Here is a 16,044-nt window from a genome sequence, read left to right as displayed (position 1 = left end):
TGTACCCGTGCCAGGGGTATGTGCCAAGGATGGTGGAAATGGTAGCCGGCTGTCTTCTCCCCAGACACGGGTGTTGGTGACACACAGCATCAGCTTCCTGCCCCAGGTGGACTTCATCATAGTGCTGGCTGATGGGCAGGTGTCTGAGGTGGGCTCCTACCCAGCCCTGCTGCAGCACAGTGACTCCTTTGCCAACTTCCTCTGCAACTATGGTCGCGATGAGGACAAGGAGAGCCTGAAGGAGGACAACAGGACCGGTATCCACCGTCGCTGACCCTCCACATCCCCATGCCCTCCCAGAATCTCCCCTGTCTTGGGGGTCTCTGAGTGTCTCTGGATGGGCCCAGGGTCATATAAGGGAGGTTCCGAGGAACTCGTCATCAAGTGCTGCTCCCTCCTCTTCCCTAAATGTGGGAACTTATCGGCAGCTCAGGCCTCAGAGCCCCACTCTTCCCGTGTATCCAAAGGGCGTAAGGGCCCAGGCCCAGTCTGTACGGCAAGACTGTTTCACAGATAAGTCATTTGGTAAATATGCCAGTGCTTGGAAAGGTCATTTAGTCATCAGCAAGGATTGAGTAATTACTATGTCGTAGCACTGCTCTCGGCACTGAGAGATGGCAGTGAACAAGTGGAAAATTCCATGTCCTCAGGGAGTGTTTCGAAGTCTCTGGGCCCCTAAGATCCCCCTTGTTGTCCAGTCCTGGTTCCCCAACCCCAAACTCTGGCTCACAGACCTTTTCCTGAGTTCTCTGGCCCACTGTTGCATATACGGCTGTCGTGTGTTGAATATGTACCAAGTGCTGCGCCCCTTGCTAAGCACTTGACACATATTCTTTCCTTTAATCCTCGCAATGACAATGACACCATGAAGTGGGTACTATTATTATCCCCATTTTACATGCCCACCTAAAGTCATGCAGTGAGGAAGTGGCATTTGAGCTCAGCCAGTGTGCCTCCAGAGCCCAAGCTCCTGACCCTTATATTTGAGATCTTCTCCATAGTCCCTGATGGGAAGTTTTTCTCCTTGTCTAACCTAAGTCTTTCTTGCTGCCCCCTTTTTCTCCCCCAGCAAAAAAACTGGTCATTTATTTTTGTTCTTGTTCTTGCTATTCTTTCATGCCTCTCATGTTCTCTCCTGCGTGTCCACTGGGGCATCTTCCCGGGTGTGGGGACTGGGGAACACCAGCGGCTTGCAGGGCGAGCTAGCCTACCCCTTCTCCTTTCTCCCACCCTGCTGCAGCCTTGGAGGACACAGAGGATGAGGTGCTGCTGACTGAAGACACACTGAGCAATCACACAGACCTGACGGATAACGAGCCAGTCATGTATGAGGTCCACAAGCAGTTTATGAGGTGAGCTCCTGAGAGCTCTCGGCGCCCTCCCTAAGCCCCGCCAGGTGGGGGCATGGGTGGGCAATCTCCCCGCCGTTCACAGCCTGGGCCTCCAGCTACAGCCTGAACCCCCTGGGGCTCTGTCCTGTGGGTTTGTTGGAGACTACCTCGCTGGGCCTGACCAGCTGCCTCCACAGACAGCTCAGCGTCATGTCCTCGGAAGGCGAGGGCCAGGGCCGGCCTGTGTCCCGGAGACACCTGGGCTCAGCAGAGAAGGTAGTGCAGGCGGCAGAGGCGAAGGCAAGGGGGGCGCTGATCCAGGAGGAGAAGGCGGAGATGGGCACTGTGAGTAGGATGGACAAGGAAGGCTGGAGAGGGTGGGCAGGCCCCCCAGCATTCCCAGGGCTCACGAGAGTCCTCTGTCCTTGACCGCCGTGGCGTGCAGGTGAAGCTGAGTGTGTTCTGGGATTATGCCAAGGCCATGGGGCTCTATACCACAGTAGCCATCTGTGTCCTATACCCGAGTCAAACTGCGGCTGCCACTGGGGCCAACGTGTGGCTCAGTGCCTGGACCAATGAGGCTATGGTGGACAGCCGGCAGAATAACACCTCCATGAGGCTGGGTGTCTACGCTGCCTTGGGAATTCTGCAAGGTGAGCGGCAGAGATAGCTGGAAGGTATTTTCCTCACATCTGGGCCGCTGGATCCCCCAAACCATGCCCTTGCCTCTGAGTTTTCCTCCATCATCACAGCCATTGCCCTGCCCCAGTGCCTCCCTAAGCCACCCTAGGAGTCCACCTCCCTCTGGGCATCTTGAGCTCATCCCAGCGGCGCTCTGTCTCTGAACCTCCTAGCCACCGCGGCCATCCCCTATCTCCTAACCTGTCCGCCCTGAGCCCTGCATGCCCCCACCCCGCCGTGAATGAACACCCTTCTGCCTCCTCCAACAGGTTTCCTGGTGATGCTGGCAGCCATCACGCAGGCGGTGGGCAGTGTCCATGCTGCACGCTTGCTTCACCAGGCGCTGCTGCACAACAAGATGCACTCGCCACAGTCCTTCTTCGACACGACGCCCTCAGGCCGTATCCTCAACCGCTTCTCCAAAGACGTCTACGTCATCGATGAGGTTCTGGCCCCCACTATCCTCATGCTGATGAACTCCTTCTACAGCTCCCTCGCCACCCTCGTGGTCATCGCGGCCAGCACGCCGCTCTTCACTGTGGTCGCCCTGCCCCTGGCGGTCTTCTATGTCTTGATGCAGGTCGGCCGGCAGTGGTGTGGGCGGGGTCTGGTGTGGGCGGTGCTCTCTGTAGGTGAGGCGCTGGTGTGGGCGTGGCTCTCGTGTGGGCGGGGGGCTGGCGTGGGCGTGGCTTGCCGTAGGCGAGGGGCTTGTGTGGGCGGGGCTCCCTGTGGGCGGGGCTCTCCCGTGAACAGTCGACCTGGGTTGGGACCTAGGGAGGTCAGACCGCAGTTCGCCGCTGGATTTGGTTAGGGACAGTAACTCATTGTTTGAGTTTTGAAACTCATTTTCCCCACCTGTAAAATATAATCATTGAATCTACTTGGTAGGTTGTTGCTAGGATAAAATGAAATCCTTGTAAATTGTGGCTGACCTTGGAACTCCTTCTTGCCGCCTATTTTTTTAAATTTAATTAATTTATTTATTTGACAGAGAGAGAGAGAGAGAGAGCCAGAGAGCACAAGCAGGGGGAGTGGCAGAGGGAGAGGGAGAAGCAGGCTCCCCACTGAGCAGGGAGCCTGATGCAGGGCTGGATCCCAGGACCCTGGGATCATGACCTGAGCTGAAGGCAGATGCTTGACTGAGCCACTCAAATGTCCCTATATATACATATATTTAAAAGATTTTATTTATTTATTTATTTATTTGAGAGAGAGAGTGAGAAAGCACAAGCAGGGGGAGTAGCAGAGGGAGAGGGAGAAGCAGGCTCCCCACTGAGCAGGGAGCCTGATGCAGGGCTGGATCCCAGGACCCTGGGATCATGACCTGAGCTGAAGGCAGATGCTTAATCGACTGAGCCACCCAGGCACCCCTTGCTGCCTATTTTTAAATAAAATATTGTTAACAGTGTGAGACATTATCCTTCCCTTCCTTTACACCTATCTAAACATATATGTGCATACATGTTTTTAACATAGATGACTTGGTAACATTCAGATACAGCTAATGGTAAAGGGTACTTGTGTTGCTGAGCCCCTGTCCGGCCAGGAGTTTAATCAGTTGCGGAAGGTAATCCACAAAGTGGCTGGGAGCTCAGGTGATCTGGGCTGTGCTCTGTGCAGGGACAGGGGACTCTCAGATACCCATCCGGTACGGCCCCGGCCACCTTGGGGCCCATGGGCTAGAGGATGGAAGCTGGAGGCAGGACTGTGTTTTTGTGGCGCTGAAGTTTAGAAAACTGGGGGTGAGGTGGGGGAGAGGCTCTTTAAGAACAAGAATGCAAAATTATCTTATTTTTGCAAATTTTGTGGTATTCTGACTGTATAAGAACATTGCTGGGGCACCTCAGAGGAGAAAGGCATAGTCACTGATTTAGGAGGCCTAGCAAAGTGAGTACTGTAATCCAGGCCCCTCCAGGGGGTGAGGGGATCAGGAGCTGAGAGGGAATCAGGAAAGGCTTCATGGAGGAAGTGGCCTGGAAGACCCAGCAGAGCTGACCAGGGGGAAAGGGTGGGATGAGTTCATGGAGCCACATCAGGTCGAGAAAGGAAGCAGAGTCTTATGGAGGAGTGGGGCTGGCTGGGAGGACTGAGTTAGGGCTCCCACGGTGCTGACCTCAAGCTCTTTCTCCATCCTCTGCCAGCGCTTCTATGTGGCGACATCACGGCAACTGAAGAGGCTAGAATCCATCAGCCGCTCGCCCATTTACTCCCACTTTTCGGAGATGGTGACTGGCTCCAGCGTCATTCGGGCCTACGGCCGCAGCCAGGACTTCAAGGCCATCAGTGATGCTAAGGTGGACACCAACCAGAGGAGCTGTTACGCCTACATTGCCTCCAACAGGTCAGAAGCCTCCTTCTTCACCCCCTGCCCCTCCGGGAGTTCCCACCAGGATCTCTGCAGGAGAGACCCTGAAGTTCGGGGTCCCACTTCCTCTCTCCCCCTATATAGGGAATTGCCTCCTTCCTGCACCTGCCCCACCTCCTCCTTGTCTTGTCTCCACAGGTGGCTGGGGGTCCAAGTGGATTTCGTGGGCAACTGTGTTGTGTTCTTTGCTGCACTCTTTGCTGTGATTGGCAGAAACAGCCTGAGTCCGGGGCTGGTGGGCCTTTCTGTGTCCTACGCCCTACAGGTACACAGGGGTCTGGGCCCCCAGGACAGGGCCGCAACTGGGGCAGAGACACACAGGTGTCACAAGCCTCTCCTGAGCGTTTGCTCTGCCCAGTATGGGGACCAGCCACAGGTTCTGCTTACCAGGACTGTGAGCTCACAGTCGAGCACAGAGAAGACAGTCCCACCAACGGGATTATAATGCAGGGTGAACAGGTCTTTGTGGAGGAAGGACCAAAATGTGGTAAGAATCCAGAGGAGAGTCTCTACCTTGGGTTTTGGTGTTGGAGAAATTATCTTGGCGCTTGGCCCCAAAAGATAAACAGAACTCGTCCTGCCTGTGTGCAGGATATAGAAGGTCAACTGTGACAGTGGTCCTGGGACAGGGAAGTGTAGGGCTGGAATACACCTCATTTCACAGGCCAGCAGAGAAAGTACACAGAGAAGGTGATTGGAGCCTGGGCTGGAGGGCAGGCCGGTCACCCCGATATCAGCCTGTATTGTCAAAGGCTTAAATAACTACACATGGCGTTTTTGTGACTCAGATCGCATTTTCAATGCCACAGAGGGCTCAAGCCTTGAATGCTTTGGTAAACAAAGAACAATCTAGACAAAGGAGTCTTCTCAAACTTTCCTGTTACTGAATCAACTGGAGATCTTGTGAAAATGTGGTTTCTGATACAGCAGGGCTAGGATGGGGCTCAGCGTTCTGCATGTCTATCAGGACCCCTTGGTACACAGTGTGGTCCAGGGATGGGTTGCATCAGCATCACCTAGAAGCTTGTTAAAAATGCAGAATCTCAGGTGCCTGGGTGGCTCAGATGGTTGAGCGTCTGCCTTTGGCTCCAGTCATGGTCCCAGGATCCTGGGATCGAGCCCTGCGTCGGCTCCCTGCTCGGTGCAGAGCCTGCTTCTCCCTCTCCCTCTGCCGCTCCCCCTGCATGTGCTCTCTGGCTCTGTGTATCTCTCTGTCAAATAAATAAATAAAATCTTAAAAAAAAATAAAAATAAAAATAAAAACGCAGAATCTCAGGGACGCCTGAGTGGCTCAGTCGATTAAGCATCTGAGGCTCCTTGCTCAGCAGGGAGCCTGCTTCTCCCTCTGCCTTCCACTCCCCCTGCTTAGGCTCGCGGTCTCTCGCTCTCTCGCTCTCTGACAAATAAAATCTTTAAAAAAAAAAATGCAGAATCTCAAGTCCCACCACAGACCTACTAAATCAGAAACCACATTTTAACAAGATTCCCTAAGAAGTCTTTCATAATATATTAAAATTTGAGAGATATGGGGGCCAGGTGGCCCGGGGTCAAGTCTGCAAGGTCACTGCTTGAGATACAGTTGTGATTAGAGCCCCAAGTGGCACACCTATGGGCTTGGCGGGGTCCTCCTGCTTTGTAGAGGCAAGGAGCCTCATCAGGGAGTCAGAACTCCTCCCACAGCTATTGTCGGGGGAGCGGAGATCACCGTATCCATGACCTAGTCCCTTTGGCCAGATAACATTGACTCTGAATTGGATGGTCCGAATGATGTCAGACTTGGAGTCTAACATTGTGGCCGTGGAGAGAGTCAAGGAGTACTCCAAGACAGAGACCGAGGTGGGTACTGGGATGAGCCTGGGGCAGGGTGATTCTGGAAGAGCTGGGGAAGGGTGCTTGGTGACCCATCATCCCTACATTCCAAGGCCAGCTCTTCACTTGGGGGGCTCTTCATTCATTCATTCATTCATCCACTCATGGCCTTATTGAGCGTCAGCCAGAGGTCTGTGCCAGCAGGTATAGAGGGTCCAGAGTTGAGCAAGGCAGGGTCTATCCTCACGCAGACTCTGATGTGGTGGGTGAAGTAAGACGAGTGCTTTGCACTACAAGACAAGAACTCTGGGGTGACGCCCCAGACAAGGCAGACAGGGGAGAGTCATTCAGCTGGGGTGATCAGCTGGAGGGTGAGAATTCCAGCCAGAGATCAGCCTGGTTGAAGGAACAGCAGTGGGGTAGTGTGCCCTTTGTTGGGGAAAGGGAGTGTTCCCTACGGGGAGGGGGGTGCAGACTTTTGTCCACTTACTTCTTCCCCTAGTCACAGCCCAGACCTCTTCAAGCCCAGAAACTGCACCATCTCTGAGATCTCAAGCCAAGCTTTTAGACCACCCTTCCCAGCCCTCCCAGCTCACATGCCCCAAACCCTCTGTCTTCCAGAACTTTGTCCTCGTTGGGACCCCCAGTCCCGTGACCTACCTTTGCCCTTCTGCCCACTAGCTCACCTAGCCTGGATTCCGTGCCCCACTGGTGCCAGTGCTCCCGCCTCCCTTGCCCTGCCTTCTCTCAGCGGTCCTCACCTACAAAACCCCTCCCCAGTCGAGCCCCTCTGTCTGCCTTCTACATGCTAGCATTCAGCAGCTAAGACACTGCTGGAGAAGAATCACTAATTTTACTTCACGTTTATGACCACACACCACTGCTGCGTATTCCCATTTTGCTTCCCCAAGAAGCATGTGTTCCCACTTCCAGAAAGATCTGTTTTGAACCTCCTTTCCTCCAACCCCCCATCTCCTCCCCTTGGCTCAGCCATGGACCTTGCATGACTTGCCAGTGAGAAAACAGGGTATGAGATATAAACTCCCTCAACCTTCCTGCCTCCAGACTTTCCATCGTGCTTGCGGCCCGTTCACCTTCTTCCTTCCTCTTTTAGCAGGAAGTGTCTCTCCTCCAATCAAAATCCACCTCTTCAGACTTCTCCTCCCTAATTACACCCTCCCACTCCTACAGCCTGCTCCCTGTGTTGGATGATTCCCATCCACCGGCAAACATAAGCTCTCGTAGCTTCCATTCTAGACACACAAACCAACCGCTCGTCCCCCTACGTTTCTCTGCTCTTCTTTGTCATGAAGCCTGCTTTAAAACGCACATGCTCTCCCCACTTCCCTATCACCCTTTATCACATCTGCCTCCCACGGTCTGGTTTCTGGCCCTGTCACTCCTCCGATGACCTGCCCAGTTCCAAACCCAGGGGACACATTTCTGTTCTCATCTAATTCAGCCTCTCAGCGACATTCAGACAGAATGACCCCTGCCTTCTTCTTGGAAGGCCCTCCCTCCTGGCTTCTGTGACCTGGGCTCTCCCTCTGTCAGTCTACATTGAGTCCCTGGCCTCCCTGTTCCTCCCAGTCTGGCCCCCCCCTTTCCCTCCCCCTGCCTTCTCCGGGCATCTCCTATCACCCCCCTCACCCCCACTGTCTGGATCTTCAAATTCTCCCTCTTCGCATCTAGCATTCCCATTTCCCCCATCCAGACACCTGATCCTGTTGCCATAGCCTGAGAAGTTCTGCCCCCAATCCTGCTGCCCGTCGTGTGACACCTCCTCGAGAGAATGGTCTATACTGGCTGCTTTGCTTTTTGACTGGTGGCAGTCTGGCTTCCCCTGTCTCAAAGCAGGGCCGGCTTCACACAATCCGCACGGTCACATAGGTCCCCACACTTAGAAGGGCCTTACATTTGGTTTAACGTTCTGCTGTCACCACTTGGACCTTCTTCATAATTATTGAACAAGAGACCCCACATTTCCATTTTGCACCGGGCCTCCCAAATGGTGGCTGGTCCTGTCTCAAAGCCACCATCATCTTATGCCCTTATTTTAAGAACCTCCTCGCTAGCTTCCCTGTTTTCCATCACGCCCGCTCCCTTCTCCCTCATAGCAGCCAGAGGGACCCTTTAAAAACACATCAAATCACGTCATTGCTCTGATGGCTCTGCATCTTAGAGTAAAAAACCCGTAGTCCTTAAAATGGCCTGCAAAGCCCTTCATGATGGGGCTACCCATTATCTGTCTCCTACCTCTCCCCTTTGTCATCGTGCTCCAAACACATCTGGGCAGGCATTTCCAGTTTCTGTTCCCTCTGCCTGGCATGCCCATCCCCCAGATATTTACTTGGCTTGTTGCCTCACCTCCTAAGGGTCTTTCTTTAAATATCGCCTCCTCCAGGAAGCTTTCCCTGACCACCCTGTACTTCTACAACACCAAGCATTTCTCAGCACTCATCACTTTCTTGTATTACATAGATTTGCTTATTTGTTGATGGTATGCACCCCCACCCCCGCCATACTAAATGTAAGCCTCACAGGGAGGCAAAGACCTTGTCTTGTTCACTGTGATCCCAGTACCTGTCACAGAGTAGCCGGTCAATGAACGGTGAAAGAGGGGGCTAGGGCAGGCAGGGAAGGGCAGCTCAAGCTCCGAGGAGAGAGTGGGAGAGGGCAGGATGGGAAGGTTTCGGAGCACTGTAGGGAATAAAGGCAGAGACAGAAAGGATTCGTTGAACCACAGGGTTGGGCCACAGGGGACACCAGGGCCTCTCCCCCAGGGACCCTGGTGATGAGGGTGAGGATGGAGGGGGCCTCAGGAGAGAGGCAGACTGAAAGGTGGGAGAGGGCCAGGCTGGGGAAGAGGTGCCACCCTGACGCAGGCCCATCTTCCCCTCCCGACCAGGCCCCTTGGGTGGTGGAGGGCAGCCGCCCTCCGGCGGGCTGGCCCCTGCAGGGCGAGGTGGAGTTCCGGAATTACTCCGCGCGCTACCGTCCGGGCCTGGAGCTGGTGCTGAGGGACCTGAGTCTGCGCGTGCGCGGTGGCGAGAAGGTGCGCGTGGGCTGGGGGTGCGCGTGGAGCGTGGCCAGCAGCCGGGGGCGAGCAGGTGCAAGCCCTGGCGCTGCCCACGCCGACTCCTCCCCACCCCCTCACGGCCCTCCTTCCTCCCTCCAGGTGGGGATCGTGGGCCGCACGGGGGCCGGCAAATCGTCCATGACCCTCTGCCTGTTCCGCATCCTGGAGGCGGCGGAGGGTGAAATCCGCATCGACGGCGTCAATGTGGCAGACATCGGCCTCCATGACCTGCGTTCCCAGCTGACCATCATCCCGCAGGTACGAGCCTGACATGGTCTGGCCACGCTGACCAACCCTGCTCTGGAGCTTGGGGTCCAGGCCTGGAACCCCTGACCACAGCAGGCGCAGAGCCACAGAGCGGCCATCTGTCGTGGATCCGAAAGGGTCCGACGTGTCCTGGCCCAGTCAGCCTCTGCGCTCCGACCTCCAGGGCCACCACTTGAGACCTGGATCTCGGGACCCTTCAAGCACCCCACCCTCTGAGAGGCTCTGCCGTGGTCTCCCTGTTGCACAGCTCGGAATTACCTATCACTCTTTCTGGCTTCTCTGGAGTATTTTTTTTTTTTTTTTTCTGCTGACTGGACCCTTTGGAGTCAGATTAGCAGCTCTGCTTTCTGCTTTGGTGGAGGGCTTCGTGATTGGCAAAGCTGAGGTTTATCACTTCCCCACAGGCATGTATCTTGCGGTGGCCTCCCTCCTGGAGGGCCGGGGACAGAATGGGAGTGCTGCCACCTAATCCCCTGCTTTTTCCCTGGCCCTGGGGGGCCCATGGCTCCTCTTGGGGCCTGAGCTGCCCTCCTCCGAGGCCTTGTCGTGTCCCCAGGACCCCATCCTGTTCTCTGCGTCCCTGCGTATGAACCTGGACCCCTTTGGGCGTTACTCGGAGGAAGACATATGGCGGGCCTTGGAGCTATCCCACCTGCACACCTTCGTGAGCTCACAGCCGGCAGGCCTGGACTTCCAGTGCTCTGAGGGAGGGGAGAATCTCAGGTAACCGCTGGGATTCGGTGGGTCAGGAACCGCACCCTGAGGAGCTAGAGGATCTAGCATCAGATGCACAGAGTCCAGGCCAGCCCCCTCTGGCCCTCCCCACTCCCATCCTAGCCTGGGTGTGCTTAGGGAGCGTCGATTCGTATTGAACCTATGCTGTGTGCCAGGCGCGGTGCCCTATTTCACTGACTCCTCACACAAGCCCCAGACGCGGTGATGGCCCCACTTGGCAAAGGAAGAAACTGAGGCAGAGCCAAAGTCACCTAGCTGGGGGAAGGCATGCCTGGGATTTGAGTCAGGTCCAGGAGCTTCCAAAGCCCTATTTAGTGCTATCCTGTGAGGTTGTCAGCGCTGTGCTTGGCCTGGGGTGGGGGTAGGGGGTCTGTACTGTGCCTGTGGATCAGGTAAGAGGAAATCTGTGCTGCGTTAGGGACATCAGAGATATTTCCCAAAATGGCTCTGCAATCTCATCTGTAGCTTAGGAGTGAGCAAAGTAAGCTCTCCAAGGCCTTCTTTGCTTTCTTACAGCCCCAGTGTTATATCCCCAGCCACTGGGCTGCTCAACAGGGAGGGCCAGAAGTCGCTTCTTACTAAGTCCAAAGGCTTGAGATTCCCCTACGTGTGTTAGCTGTGTGACTTGGGGCAAGTTGCTTGATCTCTCTGTTCTACCTCTCCCTTCACTTTAAAATGGGGACAATAACAGTCCCATACCTCTTTGCACCATGCTGCCCACTAAAAATATAACGTGAGCCACATATATGTAATTGAAGTTTTTTCCAGTAGCCACATTAAAAAAAAGAAAAAGAAACAGGTGAAGTAAACTTAAATAGTGTATTTTATTTATCCCAATATATCTAAAATATTATCATTTCTACAAGTAATTGATATAAAAATTATTAGGGATATTTTGCGGTTTTTTTCATACTAAGCTTGAGCTCCCATGTGTATTTTCACATTTACGGTACCTCCCAATTTAGACTAGCTTTATTTCAAGTGTTCAATAGCCACATATGGCCAGTGGTTGTCGTTTGGACAGAACAGTCTTTAGGTCATTGTGATGAAATAGAAAGCACTTAGCCTGAACACACTCCTGTGATATTTAGCTATTCTTATTCTTATTCGTATTTGTATTATTCTGCTCAGTCCACACCCATGGACTCTCTCCAGACCTCAGAAACAAAAACAAAACCTTTACATTTGCTCAGCACTTAATAGTGTTCAAAGCACTTTGGCATCCACTATCTTGTTTAATCTTTGCTGCGGTCCTGTGGGCCAGAAACGAAGCTCCAAAGTATAAAATTATTGTCCAAAGCCACTCAGCTAGCAAAGGGAGGGGCAAGGGCTCAGGGGAGCAGGGGGTTTTGCCCCAAACCCTTCCTCACTGTATCACAACCTTGGGTGGGACGCCGCCACACACCCGCCCCAACTGCCAGGCAGTCCTGGGAGACTGGGTATGCCCTTCAGCTGGATTTCACTTACACAGCCATGTTGGGGTGGCTGGTGGAAAAGCACAAGCTTCCAGACCCTACACTCCATAGCTGATTTTTCTCCATTTTCCTACCCCTGCTTGCTATCTGCACCTCTTCTAGAGCATTTCCTCTATCTCCATATATGCCAGGCTCTGATCCGGGTCGGTTCCCCTCCTCCTTCACTGAGCTTGTAGCCACTTTAATAAGCATAAACTGCATCCTGTGCCAGTCCTACCATAAATCAGCCCTGAGTTCTGGCTGGAGGCTCACTCTGCTGCCAAAACCTTCATTAGCTGCAGGAATGGGCCAGGGAGAGAGCCTGGCCTTCACTTGGGCTGTGGTGACTCACCCCTTTGGGAAAGGCTGAGGTATTTGTCCTTGGGTGTGGGGGTACAACAGCCTCTGTAGTTGGGAACACAGCCTTGCTTTGTTCACTGGCTCTGGCTTCCAAGGCAAGAGGTTGAAGGTATGCGGCCCAACCTCTCCTCCACCTCCCCAGTGACCAGACACAGGAGTCCCCATGACCTCCCTTGCCCTGCCCCTTCCTGTTCCCACAACAGAGCCCTGGCCTGCATTCCTCCCATGGGGCTGGGAGATGCCTGTCTGAATTGTGTGATATTAAACTCAGCAAGATGGCATAACGCGTGCTCATATCCAGGAAGTGCCATTTAAGTGTGTTCTTTCTAGAGTGTAAATGACTGATGGAGTAAAGCAGAGAAACATCATGGAACTAGCTGAGGAGCCGAGGACAGGGGAAAAAGGCACAGAAAGAGGAGGCCGAGGGTGCCAGAGACAGACTGGATCTCACAATGTTGTTGAACACTGCCTCTACCCCAGGCCCCTCATCATCCCTGTGGGGTCCAGATCTCGATGACTCCATGTTCTGGGAGGACTGGGCTGAGGCAGAAATGGGAGCAGTTAGACAGAAAGCCAGTCCTGGGCCACTGGGAAGGAATAGAGACAGAAGCAGTTCAGGGATCGAGGCCTGGGCGGGGTGGGGACAGGTGGGGGTGCTGGGCTCAAGATGCCTGCCTTCCCCGTTCCCAGCGTGGGCCAGCGCCAGCTCGTGTGCCTGGCCCGAGCCCTGCTCCGCAAGAGCCGAATCCTGGTTTTAGACGAGGCCACGGCAGCCATCGACCTGGAGACTGACAACTTCATCCAGGCCATCATCCGCACTGAGTTTGAGAGCTGCACGGTGCTGACCATCGCCCACCGGCTCAACACCATCATGGACTACACCAGGTGGGGCACCGGAACCCAGCCAGGGGGAACCTGGTGTGGTCATCTAGGCCACTGGGAAGGCAGATTAAGGTGATCTGGACACAGGAGAGCTCATGGGATTGTCTAGGGCCCGGGGAGGGGAAGGGCTTCCCAAGTTAAGGGAGTCATCTGCACTCGGGGGGCCCAGCGACGTTTTCTGAGACAGGGGACACTTTCAGGTTACCAACGTGCAGGGAAGGGGCACACTGGGGCTCCCTAGGCATTGCGAACTGTGCCCAGGCCACCTTCCTCCAGCCTTCTGTGAATGCTAGGAGGTGGAGCTGGGTCCTTCGTGAACATGCTCAGTCCCAGAGCCCCGGAGTTTAGAGGCCAGCCCTTCGTACCTCGCTCCCGCAGTCTGAGCCGGGCGTACAGACAAGGAAGCCGCTGAGAGAAGTGCATGATGCTCGGGTCCCTCCCGTGGGGGGCCGGGCCCTGATAGCACCGTGAGAGGCAGATGCTCTGTGGTGAGAGAGCAGAGGACTGAGTCCCAGCCCCCGCAGCCACTGGCGGCCCTGTGACCTTGGCCCGTGGGCCAAACCTCTCTCTTGGGGTTGTTGTAACGAGTCTATAAAATGAAGCGTTTCAAGTGCAGGTGAGCCTGGGAAGTGTTTCCTCCCCAGCCCCTTTCTGTAACCCTCTAAGGATTAGGGAAGGGGCCTTGCCCTCGAGATCTTATGCCTTCCCTAGGGAGGCAGCCACTCAGCCAAAAGGAAAACCTGGGACCTATTCCCTCATTGTGTCCAGTGTTAAGGTGAGGTGCTGGAGGACAGGGTGAGGGGCTGGGGGGTCAGAAGCCTCATGGAAGTGACCCAGCGCTGGCCTCGCAGACTGGCCCCCTCGGAGACGTAGAAGCTCAGAGGGATGACGGGGAGGAAGCTGCAGCCAATCTCTGCTGAAGGAGTGTGGGGGGAGCTCATCAACAGGCCTTCATTCACAACATAAACACCCACATCAGGGGGGCGTGGGGAGGACACCACGGACAGACGGGACGATGGGGCAGACCTTGGCCCTGTCTCAGAAGCGACCCCACCTGGCCCCCAGGGGCTTGAGAACCAAGCTGAGAGTGCCCGATGCCACCATCTGTCTGTTCCATCTCTCCCCCACTCCCATCCAGCACCCCACTGAGAGAAGAGCGGGTGGACAGGAGGTGCTAGGCCCTGGGTCCAGACAAGGGTCAGGATGGCTGAGAGGATCTATTCCCAGGCCTAACTGGAAATGGTATTCACAGCAGCCTTGAGAGTAGAAGGCTCAAACCAGCCTTGGAGGTTGGGAGTTCATTCATTCTAGTGGGACCAGTGGAAATGAATCAGATAATCATGTATTGAACATGTAATCAGAGACTGGAGGGAGGAAGCAGGGGTCCATGTGTGTCGACTGGAGGAAGCCAATCCACACAGGGCAGCCAGGACACTATCTCCCCTAAGAAGAGAAAGTATCAGCCAGGCCCTAAAGGATGAGTAAGAGTTGGGGAGTGAGTGAGGAGATGGGGTACGGACACACATTTTAGGCAATGGATGCAACACATGCAAAGGCCCTGAGGTAGGAGGGCACAAGAGGCTGGAGTGCACAGGGTGAAAGGGGCAGTAGAACCAAGATGAGAAGGAGAGAGGGACAGGCCCCACTATGTTGTGCTTCGAGGACAGTGGTAAAGCAGTCCATCCTTACCCTAAGAACAGTGAGAAACCACTGAAAGGAGAAGGGGCAGTCTCCTGGGCTCCAGTTCGGGCACTGGCTAGGCAAAGATGTGCACAGACACACTCCTCCCCAGGACACGTTTCCAGGAGCCCTGTAGGTAAGGAAACAGAGTATGGCCACGTGGTCCCATCGAAGGGCATCTCCCCAGGGCTCAGGAGAGCCCTTTCCGCTCCTGCCGCCCCCTGGAAGCCAGGCTGCTCCGCCCCAGCCCAGGCCTGAGTGTGTGTGTGTGTGTGTGTGTGTGTGTGTGTGTGTGTGTGTGTGTGAGATCCACCCATCAGCAGCAACCAGACTTACAGCGAAAGTCCCAGATTCCAGTGTCAGGCCTCAGCGCAGCCTGGTTTCCTGCCGTGTGCCTTTGTGAGTTGGCACAAAGCAGATGGAAGCGCACAGGGCCCAGCGCACAGGCCCATGGCTCCCTGGGCACGGTCCTGCGACCCTGGCGAGGGAAGGGCTCATTAGGGAAGGTTCTCGGGGCCCCGACTAGCAGAGATGAATAGCAACCTTGTGTTTGATCCCCGAAACTGCCTCATCTGCCAGGAGAGCAAAGGGAACGGCTAAAATAGGCAGCCTTGTAAGCACGCACGCACGTGTGGCTTAGGGCTGTGTTGGGTGGGTCACCTGAAGCAGGAGGCTTGCATGTCACCACAGGACCAGAGCGGTCCCTGGAAGGGGAGGGGTGGACTCAAAGGCCAGGTCGAGGCTGATGGAGCCCTGACCACTTCTTCTCTTTGGCTAGGGTCCTTGTCCTGGATAAAGGGACGGTAGCTGAATTTGATTCTCCGGCCAACCTCATTGCAGCCAGGGGCATCTTCTACGGGATGGCCAGAGACGCCGGACTTGCCTAGAATAGATTCCTGGGACTTCCTCCTGGCCCTTCCTGGTTTTCATTGGGAAAGAAAAAGACACCATGTTCGTCTGCAGGATGGACTTGATGGCAGATGCCGGGGGCGTTTGTTGGGCCTTATGCCCTGTCAGGTGCCTCCGGAATAATTGTGCTAAATGCTTTATATGAGGAAGCAGGCCCGAGAGGTGACTGACGTGCCTGAGGTCACAGCTGGTTTAAGGCAGAGCCCAGACTGGTGCCCGGGTCTCCTGATTCCCAACCTAGTGTTATTTCCACACTGTGCTGTTTTCAATCATCTCATGGAATGACCTCTCTACTCTAGATTTTTCATATTTTCTACTGTGAAGTATTTTTTTTTAAAGTAAAGCTTTTTCCTCCTGAAACAGCTGACTGCCGGGTCAGGCCGTCCTCAGGAACGGAGTCCTGTACTCTGGGGTGCTGGCCTGAATCCATTAAAAACGGGGCACTGATGAAATAAAGCTACATGGTCAACAATAGGTATGCCTCAATGTAGC

The 16,044-nt window shown here is 54.7% G+C and overlaps 1 protein-coding gene across 5 annotated transcripts in view; it reads left to right on the top strand.

The window, feature by feature from the left end:
* Nucleotides 1-16,044, top strand: part of ABCC3 (ATP binding cassette subfamily C member 3) — a 43,382-nt gene extending 27,338 nt beyond the window's left edge. For 2 of the 5 annotated variants that reach the window (XM_073883744.1, XM_025859307.2), the window contains 13 exons: nucleotides 65-257; nucleotides 1,241-1,352; nucleotides 1,529-1,676; nucleotides 1,777-1,984; nucleotides 2,282-2,592; nucleotides 4,154-4,353; nucleotides 4,516-4,642; nucleotides 6,112-6,213; nucleotides 9,095-9,241; nucleotides 9,365-9,523; nucleotides 10,089-10,255; nucleotides 12,772-12,966; nucleotides 15,422-16,044. In XM_073883744.1, the coding sequence (XP_073739845.1) occupies nucleotides 65-257; nucleotides 1,241-1,352; nucleotides 1,529-1,676; nucleotides 1,777-1,984; nucleotides 2,282-2,592; nucleotides 4,154-4,353; nucleotides 4,516-4,642; nucleotides 6,112-6,213; nucleotides 9,095-9,241; nucleotides 9,365-9,523; nucleotides 10,089-10,255; nucleotides 12,772-12,966; nucleotides 15,422-15,530 (2,178 nt within the window). In that variant the 3' untranslated portion in view covers nucleotides 15,531-16,044. Of the gene's footprint in view, nucleotides 1-14; nucleotides 258-1,240; nucleotides 1,353-1,528; nucleotides 1,677-1,776; nucleotides 1,985-2,281; nucleotides 2,593-4,153; nucleotides 4,354-4,515; nucleotides 4,643-6,111; nucleotides 6,214-9,094; nucleotides 9,242-9,364; nucleotides 9,524-10,088; nucleotides 10,256-12,771; nucleotides 12,967-13,256; nucleotides 13,465-15,421 lie in introns of those variants that run through there. The other 3 variants (XM_073883743.1, XM_073883742.1, XM_073883745.1) reach the window with 3 other exon arrangements.

The sequence above is a fragment of the Callorhinus ursinus genome, unplaced genomic scaffold, assembly GCF_003265705.2.
Source record: "Callorhinus ursinus isolate GAN/ISIS: 27379988/994484 unplaced genomic scaffold, GSC_fseal_2.0 scaffold52, whole genome shotgun sequence".
NCBI lineage: Eukaryota > Metazoa > Chordata > Mammalia > Carnivora > Otariidae > Callorhinus > Callorhinus ursinus.
The sequence above is the reverse complement of the archived record's forward strand: the minus strand, read 5'-3'. Positions and strand labels throughout refer to the sequence as shown.